General features: G+C 39.8%; 1 protein-coding gene across 3 annotated transcripts in view; it reads left to right on the top strand.

Annotated features, from left to right (window-relative positions):
• CACUL1 (CDK2 associated cullin domain 1) overlaps positions 1 to 18,698 on the top strand; it is a 69,263-nt gene that overhangs the window by 13,340 nt on the left and 37,225 nt on the right. For all 3 annotated transcript variants that reach the window (XM_059052478.2, XM_067024547.1, XM_067024546.1), the window contains exons 2-3: positions 9,988 to 10,114; positions 11,004 to 11,106. In XM_059052478.2, the coding sequence (XP_058908461.1) occupies positions 9,988 to 10,114; positions 11,004 to 11,106 (230 nt within the window). The remainder of the gene's footprint in view (positions 1 to 9,987; positions 10,115 to 11,003; positions 11,107 to 18,698) is intronic.

Genomic DNA, 18,698 nt, shown 5'->3' on the forward strand with positions numbered 1-18,698 from the left:
CACCAAGGGGTACCCCCGCAGGGCTGCCTGTGCCCTTCTTTTATGGCAGGGCTGCTGTGGTGGGTGTGCTGGTAGGTGGGGCTGGCCCCCAACCTGGCTGTGAGGCCCTGCCTCATGAAGTGGCTGCCGGGCTACTGGAGGGCAGGGTAGGCTTCCCAGCTGTCTGCCTGGCACTGAGGCTGGGGCTGGCCTGAGGGTGGGCGGGTAAGCTCCCAGTGTTAATAAGCTAGGGGGAGGATTCCAAAATGTCACTTGCCAGTGCTGTGTTGTCTTGGTAGAACGAGCTCCCCAAAATGGCTACTGCCAGCATCTCCATCCCCAGGGGGAGTTCCAGTTGCCTCCTGACTTCCCAGGAGGCTCTCCAAGATCAGCAAATGGGTCTTACCCAGGCTCCTTTCAATTTACTGCCTCTGTGCTGAGATTTGAAGTGTGTGAGATTTAATGTATGCCCTTTAAGAGCAGAGTCTGTTTCCTACAGCTCTCTGGCTCTCCTGGACATAAGCCCTGCTGGTTTTCAAAGTCAGATGTTCTGGGCGCTCATCTTTCTGATGCAGGAACCCTGGGCAGGGGAGCCTGATGAGGTGCTCAGAAAGAGTCCTCACTCCTTGGGGAGAACCTCCTTGATCGTGATATTCCTCCTATTTGTGGATCGCTGACCTGGAGTTATGAGTCCTGACAATACTGCGTCTCAACCCCTCTTACTCAACTCATTATGGTTCCTTGTTTAGGTATGCAGTTGTGGAATATCTTTTCTGCTAGTTTTTAGGCCACTGTCATAGATAGTTGCTCTGTAAGTGGCTGTAATTTTGGTGTATCCATGGGAGGAGGAGTGAGTTCAGGGTTTTCCTACTCTGCTGTCTTGGCCACCTCACTTCATGTCTTTCTTTTTACTGGTGTGTTCCCATGTATGTGTGTGTATGTACAGAACATATCTGCAGGCAGTCTGTTTGGAAAATGTGTATGGATAATAATATCAGGTCTTGAATATATAAAAATGCTCACTTGATTGACTGTTTGGGTATAGAATTCTTACCTAAATAATTTTTTTAAATTTTATTTATTTTTGGCTGCGTTGGGTCTTCATTGCTGCATGTTGCAGCGAGTGGGGACCACTCTTCACTGCAGTGCGCGGGCCTCTCACTGCGTTGGCTTCTCTTGTTGTGGAGCACTGGCTCTAGGCACTCAGGCTTCAGTAGTTGTGGGACATGGGCTCAGTAGTTGTGGCCCCCGGGCTCCAGAGTGCAGGCTCACTAGTTGCAGTGCACAGGCTTAGTTGCTCTGCAGCATGTGGAATCCTCCTGGACCAGGGCTCGAACCCGTGTCCCCTGCATTGGCAGGCAGATTCTCAATTGCTCTGCCACCAGGGAAGCCCCCTAAATAATTTTTAAAGTGTTGCTTCGTTGACTTTAAGCTTGCAGTGTTACAGTGGAGAGTTCAGGTGCCATTTTTATTCTTGTTATTTTGCATGTGATCTTTTTTTCCCTTTGGAAAATTATTGGGATGTTTTCTTAGGTTAGTAAGTCAGTGTTTTTCTCCCTTTACATTTTCTCTCTTCTCCCTTTCCTCTGGAATTATTGGTAGTCAAATGTTGAATTTCCTGTTCTGATCTTCTAAGTCTGTTAACTATTTTTTAGTATATTCTGTTTCTCTTAATGTTCTGGGAGAGTTTCTAGATGTTTACTTTTTTCTTTTGGATTTTTTTAATGATAAAGGCATTTATGATGAGATAAATGCTTTTATTTATTTATTTATTCATTCATTCATTTATTTATGGCTGTGTTGGGTCTTCGTTGCTGCACACGGGCTTTCTCTAGTTGCAGCGAGCAGGGGCTACTCTTTGTTGTGGTGCACAGGCTTCTCATTGTGCTGGCTTCTCCTGCTTCAGAGCACGGGCTCTAGGATGTGCAGACTTCAGTAGTTGTAGCGCATGGGTTTAGCTGCTCTGTGGAATGTGGGATCTTCCTGGACCAGGGCTCGAACCCGTGTCTCCTGAATTGGCAGGCAGATTCCCAACCACTGTGCCACCAGGGAAGCCCTTCTTTGGGATTTTTAACAATGGCTATATTTTTAATTTTAAGAGCATTTGGAATTCTCCTTTTTCATTACTGTTACTAATTTTTATCTTCTCAGCATAGTAATTATAGGGTTTTTTTTTAAAGTTTTCTTTTATTCTTTTAGTTATCTTTACTTTTATCTTTGCAATTTTTGTTTGTTTTGATCTCTGATGTCTGAGACTTTGCAAATTTTGGTGATCCTTAGCTGTCTGTTCGTTTTTAAAAGTGAGGAAGGGGCTTCCCTGGTGGTGCAGTGGTTGAGAATCCGCCTGCCAATGTAAGGGACCACGGGTTCGTGCCCCGGTCCAGGAAGATCCCACATGCCGCGGAGCAGCTGGGCCCGTGAGCCATGGCCGCTGAGCCTGTGCGTCTGGAGCCTGTGCTCCACAATGGGAGAGGCCACAACAGTGAGAGGCCCGCGTACTGGGGGAAAAAAAAAAAAAAAGAGCAAAAAAATTTAAAAAAAATAAAAGTGAAGAAGGCTAATTGGTAGTTCTGTGTTTACAAGGGACCTTGCCAAGTGTAAGTGTTGGGCTTCATTTCGGGTTAATTGGATGCAAAGCTGCTATTTCTTGGGGAACTGCCAAATAGTATGTGATCACGTCTTTTCTCTGGGACTGTTCTATTTCTCTAGGGAAGGATCTTCCTTTCTGGGAGAATGGTAGGGTTGGGTAGGTGGAGCAGGAAGTAAAGACACTTCTCCTGGCCAATGGCATTCTAGAATTAAAGAAAAGGAGCAGGGTTAGATGTTTAAACGTTTCTTATTTTGACTTTTGACTTTACTTAAATCTGCCAGCCGTGTGCTTCCCACACACCCACCCACCCACCCACCATGTATCTGTCCTGGAGTCCCGAGCTTTTACCTTTCATTTTCTGTGCAGAATAACTCTTCTCTTTTTTACTGTTTAGTCTACAGACTTGCAACCAATCTTCATCCTTCCCACTCCAGCCACCAACTCTCTGCCTCTAAACCTCGCTCATTGTATCCTGTCCTTAGGTCCTGAACTTCTCAGGGTCCTGCAGGGCAAGATTAGCTCATCTATTGGTGTTTCCACCTCAGCACACACTGCCTTATGCTACTACTTCAGAGATACTTTCCTGGTCTTAATGCCATGGAGAGTTTGACTTGTTTAAATCTTGCAGGAAAAACAGAATTTTAATACTATGGCAGATGTGCAGTTAGCATGGTTTGCACATATGTAATCACAATTGAGCCAATACTTTCTATTTGAATATTGTGAGATTTTGGATTAGTTGGAGTTGGAGCCATAATGGATGTTTTGATAGCACTTGACCTTTTCATATATATACTTTCATAACATGTTCATAGTGAGAACTGTGTCACAGGCTCAAGTGTGATGTTGTAATTGTGGAATAATGTTGTGCAGTAACTATTCTAAAGTAATGTATTGATGGATTTCAATCTTGCTGGTAGGCCACTGCAGCTACTTTCTGTTTTTAAGATAGTTGTGATGAAGGAAGTTTCTACTGTCTTTTCCTCAATTTGAGAAATGTGTCTATTTCTAAGCAGTAAAACAACAGTGGAGTGTGGTTTCTGTACAAGTTTTACAGTGTTTGGGGGAAAGAAACATGTCATTTGAAACAAGGCAAAGCAGGTTATGTGGTTTCATATACTTAGTATGTTATAAGCCTTATCTGGACCAAAATGTTATCTAGTTATTTGTTTATATAAATGTAACTTACCCTAAACCCCAAACCCTATAACTTAGAAACTCCCCAAACACATGCAATTTAGAACTTAAAACTTAGAAACTCCCCATAGAGCATATAACTTTTTAAAGTTTTTAGCTTACTTCAGAAACAATTGCTTCATTAGGACTTAACATTAGCTATCATCTTTTACTGGCGAATCAAAATATACCCGAGTAGCTGGCACAGCTTTTGTTTTTTTCCTCCTAATGTGGAAAAGGATCTTTAAAGGATTTGGTCACTTCTATTACTATTATTTTTCCCAACTTGGCAGTTCTCTTAGGAGCAGCTAAGTATTACTCTTTCCTTTGCCGGGATCAAATTATTTTCCTTTTGAGAGAAATAAGTAACTGGGATTTTGTTTTTTCTTAAATAAAGAGTAAAACTCCATTTATTTGTTAGACTACACAACCTTGTTCTGATTCTGATTCTCTTCCACTCTGACTGATTTTGTCTTTATTCCCAAAGGCTTCTCCCGGTTCTGCAGGCTTTGTTCTTGGCCTTCAGCTTCTCTCGGTCCATTACTTGAAAGATTTCAGACATCCCCTTGTGCTGGAGGGAGAGTAATATTCTACCAGGTGGTAATGTTTTGGACCACACAAGATTGTTATTGATAGATGGGCTTGCTGTGACAAGAAGTCCTAATTTTTCTCTTAGATCACATACCCTAGCCAGAGTTAAAAGGAAAGCCCAGAGCTTTTTTCTCCAATCCATTTGTCAGATTATCTAATTGTAATTAGTTACAATTAATCTAAAAGGTCACTATGTTTGAGACACAATTTAGCCTGTTTAATTTGGCTTAATCATTTATTTCATAATTGCCAATACTGTATTCTTCTTAAGGAGCCAATTCTTAATGAAAGTGGCCTTTATGGTGGGAGAAGGGACATGGCAGAGTAGAACTTTAATGCTTTTTTGACATAAAACAGTTCCTAGCTGCCCTTTAAATTTTTTTCTGTGCTACATTTACACCTTTATTTGACTCTCCGGTTCGAGTTGTTCTGAACCAACAACCATGTGCTAGCAATTGAGAACAGAGGAGCATCTGTGACCCTTGGCTGTCCTGAGCTTGAATAGGAGCATTAGGCAGTGGTTCTCAAAGTAGCAGGCATAAGAATCACCTGGAGGGCTCAAATGGATTTCTGTGTCATGTGTTACACGCTCCCCACTTTTCTGACTCCCTAAGTCTGGGTTGGGGCCTGGCAGGTTGCATTTACATTAAGTTAACAAGTTTCCAGGTGATGCTGATGCTGCTGTGGTATCAGATCTTGAGAGCCACTGATAGTAGGTAGTGGCCAGTCTTTGCAGTAGACCAAGAATGAATTAATAATACCTGCTATAGCTTCTGAATATATCCTCCCCTTACAAACAAATAACAAGGAAAAAACTCAAAAGGAATATCTGGTAGGGCTTACCTGGTTTGCTTTAGCCTGTGTGAAACCAAATGCACTTCAATTTTTAATTCCAGAGCTACTAATAAGTAGTATGCCTTGGACTGTTTTTATATTAAACATTTATTTTGACTTCCATTAAATTAATTTACTTCACATACATTATTGAATACCTATCATATGATAATTTGGAGTTGGTGCTCTAGTGCTGACTGAATTCCTTTTCCAAGGGGCTTATGTCTAGTTTGAGGAAGATTGATAATAAACACATAATATGTCAAGTGTTGGTAAGTTACTTGGATGACAAAGTATGAGAGTTGAATGTATTTATTCCTGCCTGGTATGAAATACATATCCCTAATAGTTTCTCATTTATTAGCAACCTGATAGTATTTCCTGAACCTTAGATTCCAGCTATTCCATGTGTTTTAGATTTTATTTCACTTTATTTTAGTAAAGGTCAGTTGTAGTACTTTCTCAATAGAACTGAGGCTTTGTGAGCTTGTTATCTTACGTGTTTCAAGGTTTAAGCCTTGTGGCGTGATGTTATGAGGGCAACCTGAGGGTTTTTACATTCTGTGAACTTGAATGTCTCTAGAGGGCATATGCATTCTCCAGCTCATTGAAATGCTCACTGCTTTTTTATTCTTATACCAGGCCTGTTTTACTCATTTATGTTAATGGCCTGGGCCTTGTAAGCATTTGAGTTTAGAATACCTTCTTTAAACAGTTTAAAAAATAGTGCATTTTTTTTCAAGCTGGAAAATCTAACCTAGATAAAATTTAGTTATTTAATGGTAATTTCATTTTTATTTAGGTTCCATGTTTCATTTATTTTTTGGTTAGTCTGAACTTTTTTGTGGGCAAAGTTGAAAGCGATTGATTACATTTCTCTAGCTAGAGGATCTAGTTTTAGAATTCAGTGCTGCACGCACGCATACACACACACTTTGAGGCTGTGCGTGTCAAGTGTTAGATAAACCGAACAGCTAATATATTTTGTTTGTTTTAAGTCAGAGATTGGGTTGAGATTAGCAAGGAATTCAATATCTTAAAACTTCCTGGACTGTCATTTTAAGTGTTGACCACAGATTGGTATGAAAAACCTTCCTAATCTTTGGCTAAGTGTATGAATAACCAACTAGTACTCATTCTTCAAACTCCCTGTGGCTCTGCAGATGCTTCTCTGTGTTCTCCTTTCCTTTGCTACTGTGGTGAAGATTGGGTGGCTCCTGAGAAGAAAGTCATGTTAGCCAGTGTCTTAGTCTGTTCATGCTGCTGTACCAGGCTGTCATAGACTGCGTGGCCTATTTAGCTCTCACACTTTTGGAGGATGAGAAGTCTCAGATCAGGGCGCTGGCAGATTCAGAGTCTGGTGAGAGAGCCTGCTTCCTCGTTCATAGAGGGCCATCTTCTCACTGGGTCCTCACATGGCAGAAGGCGTGAGGGAGTTCTCTAGAGACCCTAAATCCATTCATGTGAGGGCTCCACCCCCATGACCTACAAACCTCCCAAAGGGTCCACCTCCTAATGCCATCACATTGGGGGTCAGGATTTCAACACGAGTCTTGGGGGGACACAGACATTCACTCCGTAATAGCTAGCATGTAAGCGAATTGGTTTTCTGTTGTTTTTCAAGCAAAATATATGTGGGAATATAGCTTCTTTTTAGATGTGGAAATAGGATTTAAGATTCTCTACTGTGACTTGTGCCTTTTTCGTTTTGGTTTGAAAGTCTGTTTTCAAAGATATTTAAAACCAGAGCAGGTTTTGGTGGTTGTTTGTTTGTTTGTTTGTTTTATGCCACATGAAAAACACCTGAGAGGCATCAGAAATCATTGCTTCTGTGGAACTTCTTTCTGTCCTTACATCTGCGGGACTTCACATCTTAGGTTCTTTTTCCTCTGTCATGTCTTTGACTTGGAGATTTGCCAAAGTGTGAAATGTGTGCTTGGGAAGCAGGTGTCTCCCCGGCTGCAGTGCAGGGTGGAGTTAACTGAACCAAGTGGTCCAGGAACTAATGGCGTTGGTGTGTTCATTCTTGGCTTTCAGTACTTGAATTTTTCTTTCTGAGCTTGTCACTTACCTTAATTCCCAGCGTTTGGCATAGAGCAGGTGTATGATGTGGTTTAGCTGATAAACACTTGATAGGAGGTTCAATAACCTAGGATCACATAGTGAGAAAGTTCTTTGTTTCTCGGTTACTTAAAAAAAAAATTTTTTTTTTTTTAATCTGTCTGAAAGCAGAAAGGTGGTATTTTGGAGCTAGTGTGAAACACTTCTCAGCATCTGCCGATCTCCTTTATTCACAGGGAAAGCAAGCTTCACTCAGAACCTTTAAAGGCAGTAGGACCTAGCTAGAATTTAATAACACTGTGTTTATTTCTATATAGCAAATGACACTACTTTTCTGTTCTTGATCAATTCTTATTTTGTTTTAAGTGCGAGTAGTTTTATGCACAAGGGGGTGATTCTGGGAAGCACCTGCAGGAGTGTGGAGACAGAGACAGGGATGGTAAGGAAGCCGTAAAGAAGGCAGCAGTGCAGCGACTGGAGTGGAATCCCAGTGGGGACTTGGGAGTCGGTGCATACTCACCCAGAGTCAAGGGAGACGCTGGGTATCTACACTGAGTTCTCATTAGTCATTACTTGATGGTGGCTCCTGGGGGTGTTAATTCTCTAGAACTTCCAACCTGCCTCTCCTTCAGGCAGAGCAACGCCAGCAGCCAGAGAGAACACTGGCAAATAATGGTAGGTGTTGACAGTGGCCTTTGTGGATCACTGTAAATGGGTGGGGTACCCACAGTTTCAGCTTCACTCCCAGACGTGCTAAGCCTCTCCTACATCCTCTTCATCTCAGTCAACGGCAACCCCATCCTTCGGTGCTGAAGGCTAAAAACTTTAGAGTCATCCTTGACCCTTCTCTCACCTCTCACATCCAAACCATCAGCAAATCTTGTTGGCTCTACCTTAAAATATATTCAAAATCTGACCTCTCCTCTTGCCCTCACTGCTACCACCTGCTCTAACCCCCCATCATCTCACAGCCTTCTAGCTTAGTTTATTGCTAATACAGAAGCTGGAATGATCCATAGAAAATCAAGTCAGATTACATCACTGTCTGCTCAAAACCTTCCACATGTCCTCATCTTAGAGTGAAAGGCAAAGCCTTTCCATTGCCCATAAGGCCCTCCAGCATCTGGCCTCCTTTTCCCTTTTGTGTATGTGCCTGTATGTGCACACGCATATACAGTTCTTTTTTTTTTAGCCTTATATGTAGTCAAAACATTCCTTTCCTCTCCATTTTCTCCCCCCCCCCTTTTTTTTTTAGTGTGGGTTATGTGATTCATTTGTAAATTTGATTCATTTGCCACAGTTTGCCATTCCATCTTTACGACTACATTCTGGGTGAAATTTTTTTTTTTCCCATACAGTGAATGTACTTTTTCTAGTGTATAGTTCTCTTGGTTTTGACAAATGCGTGGAGTGGTGTATCGGATACTGCGGTTCCGTACAAAAGAGTCCATTGTCTTAAAAATTCCTTCCTGCTTCCCCTTTGCAGACAGTCCTTTTTTCCACCTTCCAGTCCCACTGGCAACCACTGATCTGTTTTCCTCCCTATAGTTATGCCTTTATAAATAAGTGAGAGTCTTACCATATGTAGCCTTTTCGGTCTGATTCTTTGATTTAGCAGAATACATTTAAGATTATTCTGTGTTGTGTAAGTCAATAGTTCACTCCTCAAGTGTACTTTAAATATATTTAAGCAAAAAAAAAGTGAACTGATTTAAAGAAAATATTGAACAAACATGATATAGGTGGCACATAGATATGAGAAACGTCTTGAACCTGTATGACTAAAATGTGGAAATCAGTAGTGTGATAGAAAGATGCTAGGTCAAGGCTTTGCTTTACCTGGTACCTCTGCCAGTGATTAGCCGTGTGCTCTTGGGGAAGTCAACATTCTGCTCTTGAGTTTCTGATAAAAATAAACAGTAAAATGGCTGATCTAGTAGTTGTTAGCTCCTACCATGGTTCATAAGACACAGGGTATCTTAGGTGCTTTGGGTAGCTCTTTTTAACATTAGCATTTCATTGTTGTGAAGTACCCATCACCCCTGGATTTCACAGTTGTTAGGACAACCTGTTACAAATGCTTTATTAAACCTATCATGGAGGAATAAGAGGCAGCCATTAAGAATGAGGTGCGCCTTCAGTGTAAGGCACCAGTTCATCCACGTTTTTTTTTTTCTGTTGGGCTTTTCTAAAGGGTAGGCTAGGGAGAGCCTGAGTCAGAGCTGTAGTCACGTCCGGGAGGTTCTGGTGGTGCGATAAATCTCTGTGAGTTTTTAGCACCGTAGCATTTGGAATTTAATTTCCATAGTCCTTTCCCTAGGTAGATTTCCCAGAGCTGTCTGTAAAGATTGATTGGAGGTCATAGTTTCCCAGAACTTTATCGTGGTTCATGCATAGGCCATCTTGTCACATCATTGGCAATGTGTATTTGAGGGTCAGTGCATGTTAAGAACTCTCCACTGATAACGGAAACCGGGAAGGGGAACCAGAGACAATTGCTTGTTTTGTTTTTATTTTTAAAGATGAACAGATTCATAGTAATTCTTTTTTTAAATCATAATTAATGGCTGCTTAAAATCCCTGGCCAGGTTGGGATTTTTGAAATTGGAAATGGGATAATAATTGAGTTGTATTTAGGTAACACAGTGTCAATGTAAAATCAGAGAGTAAGTGGGAGGAATTTGAGAATGCAAAATTGATTTGTGTTTATTTTACATGTGGCACATAGTAATATTAATTTTACTTTTTACTTTTAGTAATGAATGTTATAACTATTGAAGATTATAAGAGCACATACTGGCCAAAATTGGATGGTGCCATAGATCAGCTTTTAACTCAGAGTCCTGGTGACTATATCCCCATATCCTATGAACAGATATACAGGTAAGTCAAGATTTAATTTGCTTGGGTTTTAGAGGGTATATTGAAGTTCACAACAACTTGAATTATGACAGTATGTATGCATATAGTATATGATACCTGCATTAAGGCTCTGTAAGTTATTTATAGTTCCATACTTGTGGATTGGGGGTTTGATTTATACTTTTTGCTTCAGAATTGGTTTTCAAATGAAGATAGTGTTAATCCTACCTCAGCCTGCCCACGCCCACCATACATAATGCAGAAATTATAGAGGTCAGTGAAAAAGGCAAAAAATATGTAGTTTTAGTATCACAGGGAGATGTTAGCTTAATCTGTTGATGTTTGTGGCACACGAGTTTAACTGTCTTTGGTTATTTTGTTTCCCAGCTGCTGGTATATAGAAGTAGCCAATTAGTGAGGACTGGGGTGGGTTGTGAGAGATCAGCCCAGCCACAGGAGGAGGAAGTGAGACTGTGCTTGTCTGCACAAGTGTTGCACCAGGTTATGTAGCGAACGTGTTTTGCCAGTTAGAGACCTTCTGCTGATTGTCTCTCCCTCCTCCTGACTTTGACATTTGTTAAAACGAGAGAGAAACTGGCTTATAAGTGGTTATCATAGTCAGACTCTCAGATTATCACCCAGTATTAGATGATCTAATACTGATAAAAAATTTAATAGAATACTCAAAAAGATTATTTTGTAGCTGGTGATAATGTCTCTTCCATATGAACACTGATTGGGGCAGGATAAATTTTTGTTTTAAGAGCTGCATTTGGTCACTTTTTGAGTCCTGAATTAATTATTTGACCAGTGGTTACATGTTGAGGGTATGCCTTAATCTTAGGTTGAATTAAGTGCTTCAACCTTAAAATCATTAACTTGGTTTTTCTGTCTCCCCTCCTCCCCACAGTTGTGTGTATAAATGTGTATGCCAGCAGCACTCGGAACAGATGTATAGTGATCTGATTAAAAAGATAACTAATCACTTAGAAAGAGTCTCAAAGGAGCTGCAGGTAAAGAACTTATGGTATTGATTTTAGCTTCTTTGGGATCTTCTGACTGGTTGGAATTAGCTTGTATAGTATACCTTTGGAGGCTTGTTCATTTGGTTATGATATAAATTTATAAATATTTTATAGATGAATATTGATCAAATTGTCTTATCTTTGGAATAGATTTGAAAATTTGACATAAACTGGACATTTTTGGATTAAATGTATTTCCGACTTTAATTCTGTTTATTACCATGCAATATTTCTTTTATGTAAAACCTTATTTGTTCTGTTAACCTCAGTATTTGGTGACTTTTATCTTATAAACATGTATATTTTAATTTTTTTCTGGACCTTTTTTGAAAATTATTATCTTTGAAGTGTTATTTGCCTACCAGTTTCTAATATTTGCTAATATAAACAACTGAAGTCAGCATTTTGTTGATAAACCCTCTACAGATGGACATCATCCCAGCTGTAAAATCTGGGGCAAGTTGCAGGAAATATTTTATTTAAGGAAGCACTTGGCTTCTTGATCCTACTCTGCCCCTCCCTGCCTCAGTAAAGTTTCCAGTGCTTGAAGGTCAGGTGCTATCTTTATTCCAGGACCAGATCACATTTTAGTTGTGGTGTAGAAGTTACAAGATGTGCAGAAAAGTCACTCAGCAGCAGATCACCAGGGTCCACACCACAATTAGGAAGGGCTCCAGCAATTCTGAAATAGCCACAGTTTCTAGCAAGTGCTGGGTTACTATATGGATATTCTCCTCACTTACCTTGTGTTTTGTTTTGTTTTGTTTTGTTTTTTTCTTGAAGTATAGCCAGAGCTGTGTTTATCATAGCCAGATATATCTTTTTCCTGTTGTTAGTGTAAATTGTTTTCTTCATCTTTTTGCCATTAAATACAAAACCTTTATTCATTTAACAAATGTATTTAGTGCTAAGCATTGTATGTAAATCATAGATGAAACCTAAGATCTGTGCATTGTAGCTTTGAGTGATTTGCTTACTTATTCTTGACTCTACCCTCTCTCTGAATCCCCGCGTTCGATTTACTGCTGAATCCTATTTATGTTCTATTTCTTTCTTGGCTCCTGTCCACTTGGCCACCACCCAGTCCAGGCCATATCATTTCAAGTGTTTTACTAAAATGCTCATCTTAGTTGGCGTTCTGCCTCTAGTCTTAACACATCTAACTAGAATCTTGCGTTTCAATCAGCGTGACTGTTTCTAAAGTACAACTCTGATTATCATATTCCTATTAGAATAAAGTCTAAATTTCTTAATATGATTTAGGAAGCGTTTCACTTTCTGACTCCTGCTTATTTTCTGCAGCCTGATGTCTTACCTTACTGCTCCTGCATACTGAACTTATGTCAGTTCCTTGAACATTTTAGGTACTATCTCACATCTTGGCTTTTGCCATGTTAACTTAACTGCCTGAAACATTCTTCCTTTTCTTCTGCCCTCTTATTTTTTCTGTCAGTGTGAACTTAACAGTTAGGCTGCCACTTAGACATCATTTGTTTTGGGAAACATTCTCTGATACCTTGTTCCCCAAGTCAGGTTTGGGAGCCCCTCATCTGTGCTTCTGTAACACCCAGTACTTCATGGTAGTTCATTGTGTAATTTCTGGTTTAGCTGTTCCCCTTCCCCACATTCCCCGCCCCAGTATTGTGTCCTGAGAGGGCAGAGGAGCATGTCTGTTTTCATTATTGTGCTGTTAGTACCTTGCCCAGTATCTCATACATCTAAGCATCACTTGCTGAATGAAATGTATAGCAGATGAATGTTTATAAATATTTACTCTCTGTTGGATAGTGAAAGCTTTTCTAGTAGAAGTCCGAGTTTGAGCTGGTTTTTTAACCTGAAGTCTTGGTGGTCTTTGGGGTGCATGGTGTACCAGAGATTTCATTAGATCAACAAAGAACTCATCTCAAAAAGGATTGTTTTATGAATACTGTTTTGCTATTATTGAAATAATATTAAATATTCTAAAACAGAAAGCGAACCATTTCAATTCAAATTATAAGGATAGGGCTTCCCTGGTGGCGCAGTGGTTGAGAATCCGCCTGCCGATGCAGGGGACACGGGTTCGTGCCCCGGTCCGGGAAGATCCCACATGCCGCGCAGCGGCGGGGCCCGTGAGCCATGGCCGCTGAGCCTGAGCGTCCGGAGCCTGTGCTCCACAACGGGAGAGGCCACAACAGTGAGGCCCGCATACCACAAAAAAAAAAAAAAAAAAAAAAAAAATTATAAGGATAAAATAATTACTTGTCTTGCTTATAAAAGTTATCTATGAAATGTGAATTGGAAATTTTATATTATGTTTTACACGTATGCTTTGCCATCACACATGAGTCATTAATTTGACTGATAGAATTGTGATTTGCTAGTTATTTGTCATATTGCAGTTTCTGCTTGAGTAGAATTTTTTCTTGTACTTAATTTGATAAGCACTATATGACTACATTTCATTCTTACGATTAGAATATTACTGTAAAATATTTTTTAAAGTTAGAGGGCACTATAGTACTGTGTTATCAAGCTCAATCTAATTGGCAGTTTTGGAAGGCCACTTGGCTACATTCTCTGGCATACATTTGCTTGATCAATTATCAGTAATACAAAGGTAACCTGTTAACTTGCCCAGGATGGGCTGCACAGGGTATTAATACTTGAGAGTCACTGAGGTTCAGAGAGTAAGTTTCTGAGGTTTTGGAGAATGATCCCTGTCACTGTGTGTAGAGCTCGTTTATTCTTTATCAGGAATGCATAATAATTCATTGTACCTTGCTTTATTGATGTACCTCAATTTATTTAACCGCTTTTTAATCCATGAATATTTAGGTTACTTCCAGTGCTACAGTGAATAATCAATATTGTAAGTTTTATTGTGCTTCTCTTTATTGTACTTCACAGATACTGCATTTTTTACAAATTGAAGGTTTGTGGCAACCATGTGCTGAGCAAGTCTTTAGGCATCATTTTTCCAATGGCATTTGCTTGCTTGTCTCTGTGTCACATTTTGGTAATTCTCGCAATATTTCAAACTTTTTCATTATTTCTATATTTGTTATTGTGATTTGTGATCAGTGATCTTTGATATTACTGCTGTGACTTGCTGAAGGTTCAGGTGACGGTTAGCATTTTTTAGCAATAAAGTATTTTAAAATTAAGGTATGTACATTGATTTTTTTAGACTACAGTATAGTGTAAATATAACGTCTATATGCACTGGGAAACAAAAAATTCATGTGACTCGATTTACTGATATTTGCTTTATTGTGGTGGTCTGCAGTTGAACCTGCAGTATCTCCGAGGTCTGCTGTCATGTCATGTCATTTACTATGTCCATATTTTGTGGTTCACAAAAGTTGTACCAAGTTATATGCTCCCACTGGTTCTGTATGTTTCAGAGTGCCTGTTTTCTCTACCATTTACTAATACGGCATATTAGGTAACTAAAGACTTTTTGCTTTATACTAATAATAGGAATAATTCTTTTTTTTTTTTTTTTTTTTTTTTTTTTTTTTTTTTTTTTTTTTTTTGCGGTACGCGGGGCCTCTCACTGTTGTGGCCTCTCCCGTTGCGGAGCGCAGGCTCAGCGGCCATGGCTCACGGGCCTAGCCGCTCCAAGGCATGTGGGATCTTCCCAGACTGGGGCACGAACCTGTGTCCCCTGCATTGGCAGGTGGACTCTCAACCACTGCGCCACCAGGGAAGCCCAGGAATAATTCTTATAAAAATAACTCAGACAAGGGTGATAGCTCTTTTGATGCTAGTATTTAAAAAACCATATTGATAAATGTGAAGGTAATATACAATGTAAAACCAGGGAATTTAGCTTGTTTTTAGAATCAATACATGTCCTACTTTGAGTTCAGCAATATGGGACTATAAAAAAAAATCTTACTTTGGAATGATCTTTTTTGTAAGAGTGTAAACTTGAACCATTATTAAATAGCAGGGTAAAGTGGATAAAAACATGGGGACCTGGGGTCTGGTCTCAACTCTGCCACTCAGCAACTGCGTGCCTCTTCATTAAACACGCTAATATCATCTTGTGAATTTTCTCACCGTTAAAATGAAGTGGCTTTACTGAAACATGTGGTTGCTTTAAGCTCAGTTCTAAGATATTTTTTCTTTGCTTCCTGCGTGGCAAATGCTTCTTCATTCTTTTCTCAGGCTTAAACTCATTTGTGTCCACCTGTGTAAAATCTTCCTGGAACCCTCACACTCCCCTCAAACAAACAGACAAAAAGGCCATTGGAACTTTTTCTTCTGTGCATTCGTAGCGTCTTGGCAATAACAACTCTGTATTGTTTTTGCGTCCATGTCTGGCCACCTCACAGCTCTGTCCTCCTTTGAGGGCTTGTGTTTTTATCCTTAGTGCCTGGCACAGTTACAGCTCGGCAAATGTTGAGTGAATGCTCAGCATCGAATTTGACCAGTGGGGAGAGTAGCATAATTAGCCTTGTGTGAGCGCTAATCTTTGTCTCTAGGTGCTTAGGCAATGAATTTATTCATTGTTCAGTTGATCCAGTACATTAATTTATTCAGTGTTGCAAGTATGTGGCATAATCTTGGTGTAATCTCTACTTTATAGAGACCTTAAGGGCAGTTTTCACTGGGGACAGAACAAGAGTGTATGCCAGACCCCATGAGCCAGAAAAGTTTTATTTGGGGTGGAGTGTTCTGTTTGCAGTTGCAGCTCTGATTTTAGTAATGATATATTGTTATTATGAGCTAAAACAGGAGTGTGGGATGAGTTGAATTTGACAGATAAATCAGAAATTTACTGTTGGGGTTGATAAAAATCAATGAGTTGAACCTTTAGGGCATCAGCCTCTTATCTCTCAAGGGCATCTTAAAATAGCTACTGGTGTGTGTGTATAGTTTACATGGCCCAGAGTGACTTACTTATCTCTGTCAAAAGCCATATCAGTGTTGGAGGGACTGAAGAGTATATGAAATCATGTTTCCTGTTCCCCAGTTACTGATTTAAAAGCTAGAGAATACTGGTTTTTAGAGATTGTAAAAGATTATTTTAATTTGTTGAACCTAAATGCTTTAATATAACAACATAATCTAACTTGCTTCCTCTCTTAAAAAAATAAATAATGTTTTCATTTTGGAAACAATGACTTTTCGACCACTTCAGTAACTTAAAAATTTTTTTTGTTAAATTTATTAAACTACTTATATAGCTAAACCTACTTAGTATTCTGCTTACTCTTGTATTTTATTACGTGTATATCTATACTTTTTACTTACTACTAGATTGTTTGAACTGTGACATATATTTTGCGTTAGTTTTTTTTTTTAAACCGTTCTCTCCGCTTGTGCTTCACTCCTCTGTTCTTTAAATGTGGTAATGAACACCTCTATTTTATTTTCCTTTTCCATGCCTCCAGAGCCTCAAAATGTGAATTTCCAGTTCTGATTTTTTGATATACCAAAATTGGTTTATTAGTTCAGTAAACAATATTCTGGTTAGTTTTGGCAAATTCTGTTGAAACTTTTAGCAATCACTGTACTTTTGGTGGGGGCTCAAACCAGCTTTTCCAAATGCCTATTGGACATTTCAACTTGGATTTCTTCTCACAGATACTTCATATTCATGTCTGAATCTAAATTCCTCTTCTCTCAAATCAGTTTTACTCTCAGGCTTGATATTTTATATTCACCTTTGACTCCTTTTTTCTCCCTTACCTGTTATTTCCAGGTGATAGTCGAGGTTGATAGAATACGGTAATTTCATTTGCTTCTGTCCCCTTTCATGCCCATGGCTGTCATCTTTTTTCTTATTATTGGCTCATGCCTGCACTAGAGCAGTGCTCTCCTAACTGGTCTGCCTTTCTGCAGTCTGTTCTTTTGACTGACTAATCCTCTAAAAATGCCAATTTTTGATGGGCATACTTTCTTGTTCCCAAACCTTAAAGACTCCCTGTTGCTTTTCTCAATCACAGTTGATTTCTTGGACAGTATAAAAACAACTGAGCTGGTTGACTGGTTACAGGGCTTCCTAGTGGGGAACCTAACACAGCTAGCTCTTTCCTATATAACTATGCAAGGTACTCTGTTAGGTACAGCCGTAGACATACGATTGATAAGGCTAGATAATTTTAGACCAACCCTCCTGCTGAGAACAATTTTTTAAATGGTCCAGGGAGCTAATAAAAAAATGAAGAATTGTAGGACCAAGACCTGAGAAAAGAAGGAAATCCAGAGATGGGAGACTAGCACTTGAACCATTTCTCTACTAGAGGCACCTATTTATTCTGGAAGAGGAGCCTACTAGGCTGAGAAATTTAATAGAGCTCTGATGGGTTGATGGGGATAGAGTAATAAAAATTGGAGGTCAGGTCCCACCAAACCTAAAGGATCCCATCCCAGGTGTAGTAAGAATAATAAGTTACAGACTAGCTTGTTGTAGCTGGCATTTGATTCCTGATTGGATTAAGATGGTCTGGATTTGCTAGCTCCTCTAGTTGCTTACCAGAAGCGAAAGTAAATTCTTCCTGGAGAAAGAACATTATTCTAGACATCAAATTGTTTCCATAATATTTCATAAACAGTGTCTGACGTTCAGTCAGAAATATGTAGTTATATTAGGAGGTGAGGTGATCATAAAACCAAGAGAAATGGAGAAATACATTTTTTAGTCAAGAATTGGGAGAGGGCTTCCCTGGTGGCGCAGTGGTTGAGAGTCCGCCTGCCGATGCAGGAGGCACGGGTTCGTGCCCTGGTCCGGGAGGATCCCACGTGCCGCGGAGCGGCTGGGCCCGTGAGCCGTGGCCGCTGGGCCTGCGCGTCCGGAGCCTGTGCTCCGCGGCGGGAGAGGCCACAGCAGTGAGAGGCCCGCATACCGCAAAAAAAAAAAAAAAAAAAAAAAGAATTGGGAGAATTCATCACCAGTAGTCTCTAACTTTAAAGAAATACTGGAATGTTCTTCAGCTAGAAAGAAAGTGTCCCTAGATGAAAATTTGGAGAATCAGTAGGAATGAAGGAAAACAAAGATAAATATGCAAGTGTAGAATAATAATAGTGATAGTGTCTTATAGGGTATAATATAAATAACCCAAACACATGACAGTTGCATGGAAGATGGAAGAAGGTAAAAGGATTTAAAATGTTCTAAGGCCCTTGCATTGTTGAGGAAGAGGTAAAAGTACTCATTTATTTCAGACTATGGTAAGACAAGGATGCAGTCTGTAACCTTAGGGTAATCACTAAAAAAATAGTAAAAAGTGTAATTAACAAGATAATACAGAAAATGGAATAATTTGAAAATAAAGGAGTCAAGAAAGGATAGAGAAAGGTATAGAGAACAGATGGGACAAATAGAAAAATAGTAAGATAATAAACTTCAGTGTATCAATTACATGAAATGTTAAAGACAAAATGCTGCATTAAAAAAGTAAATAATTATTGGACTGAATGACATTCTGCAGCCTTACTAAATGCTGCTAACATGAGACACATCTAAAATATAAGGAGGGCTTCTCTGGTGGCGCAGTGGTTGAGAGTCCGCCTGCCGATGCAGGGGACACGGGTTCGTGCCCCGGTCCGGGAAGATCCCACGTGCCGCGTAGCGGCTGGGCCCGTGA

Source organism: Kogia breviceps, chromosome 2 (genome assembly GCF_026419965.1).
Source record: "Kogia breviceps isolate mKogBre1 chromosome 2, mKogBre1 haplotype 1, whole genome shotgun sequence".
NCBI classification, from domain to species: Eukaryota; Metazoa; Chordata; class Mammalia; order Artiodactyla; family Physeteridae; genus Kogia; species Kogia breviceps.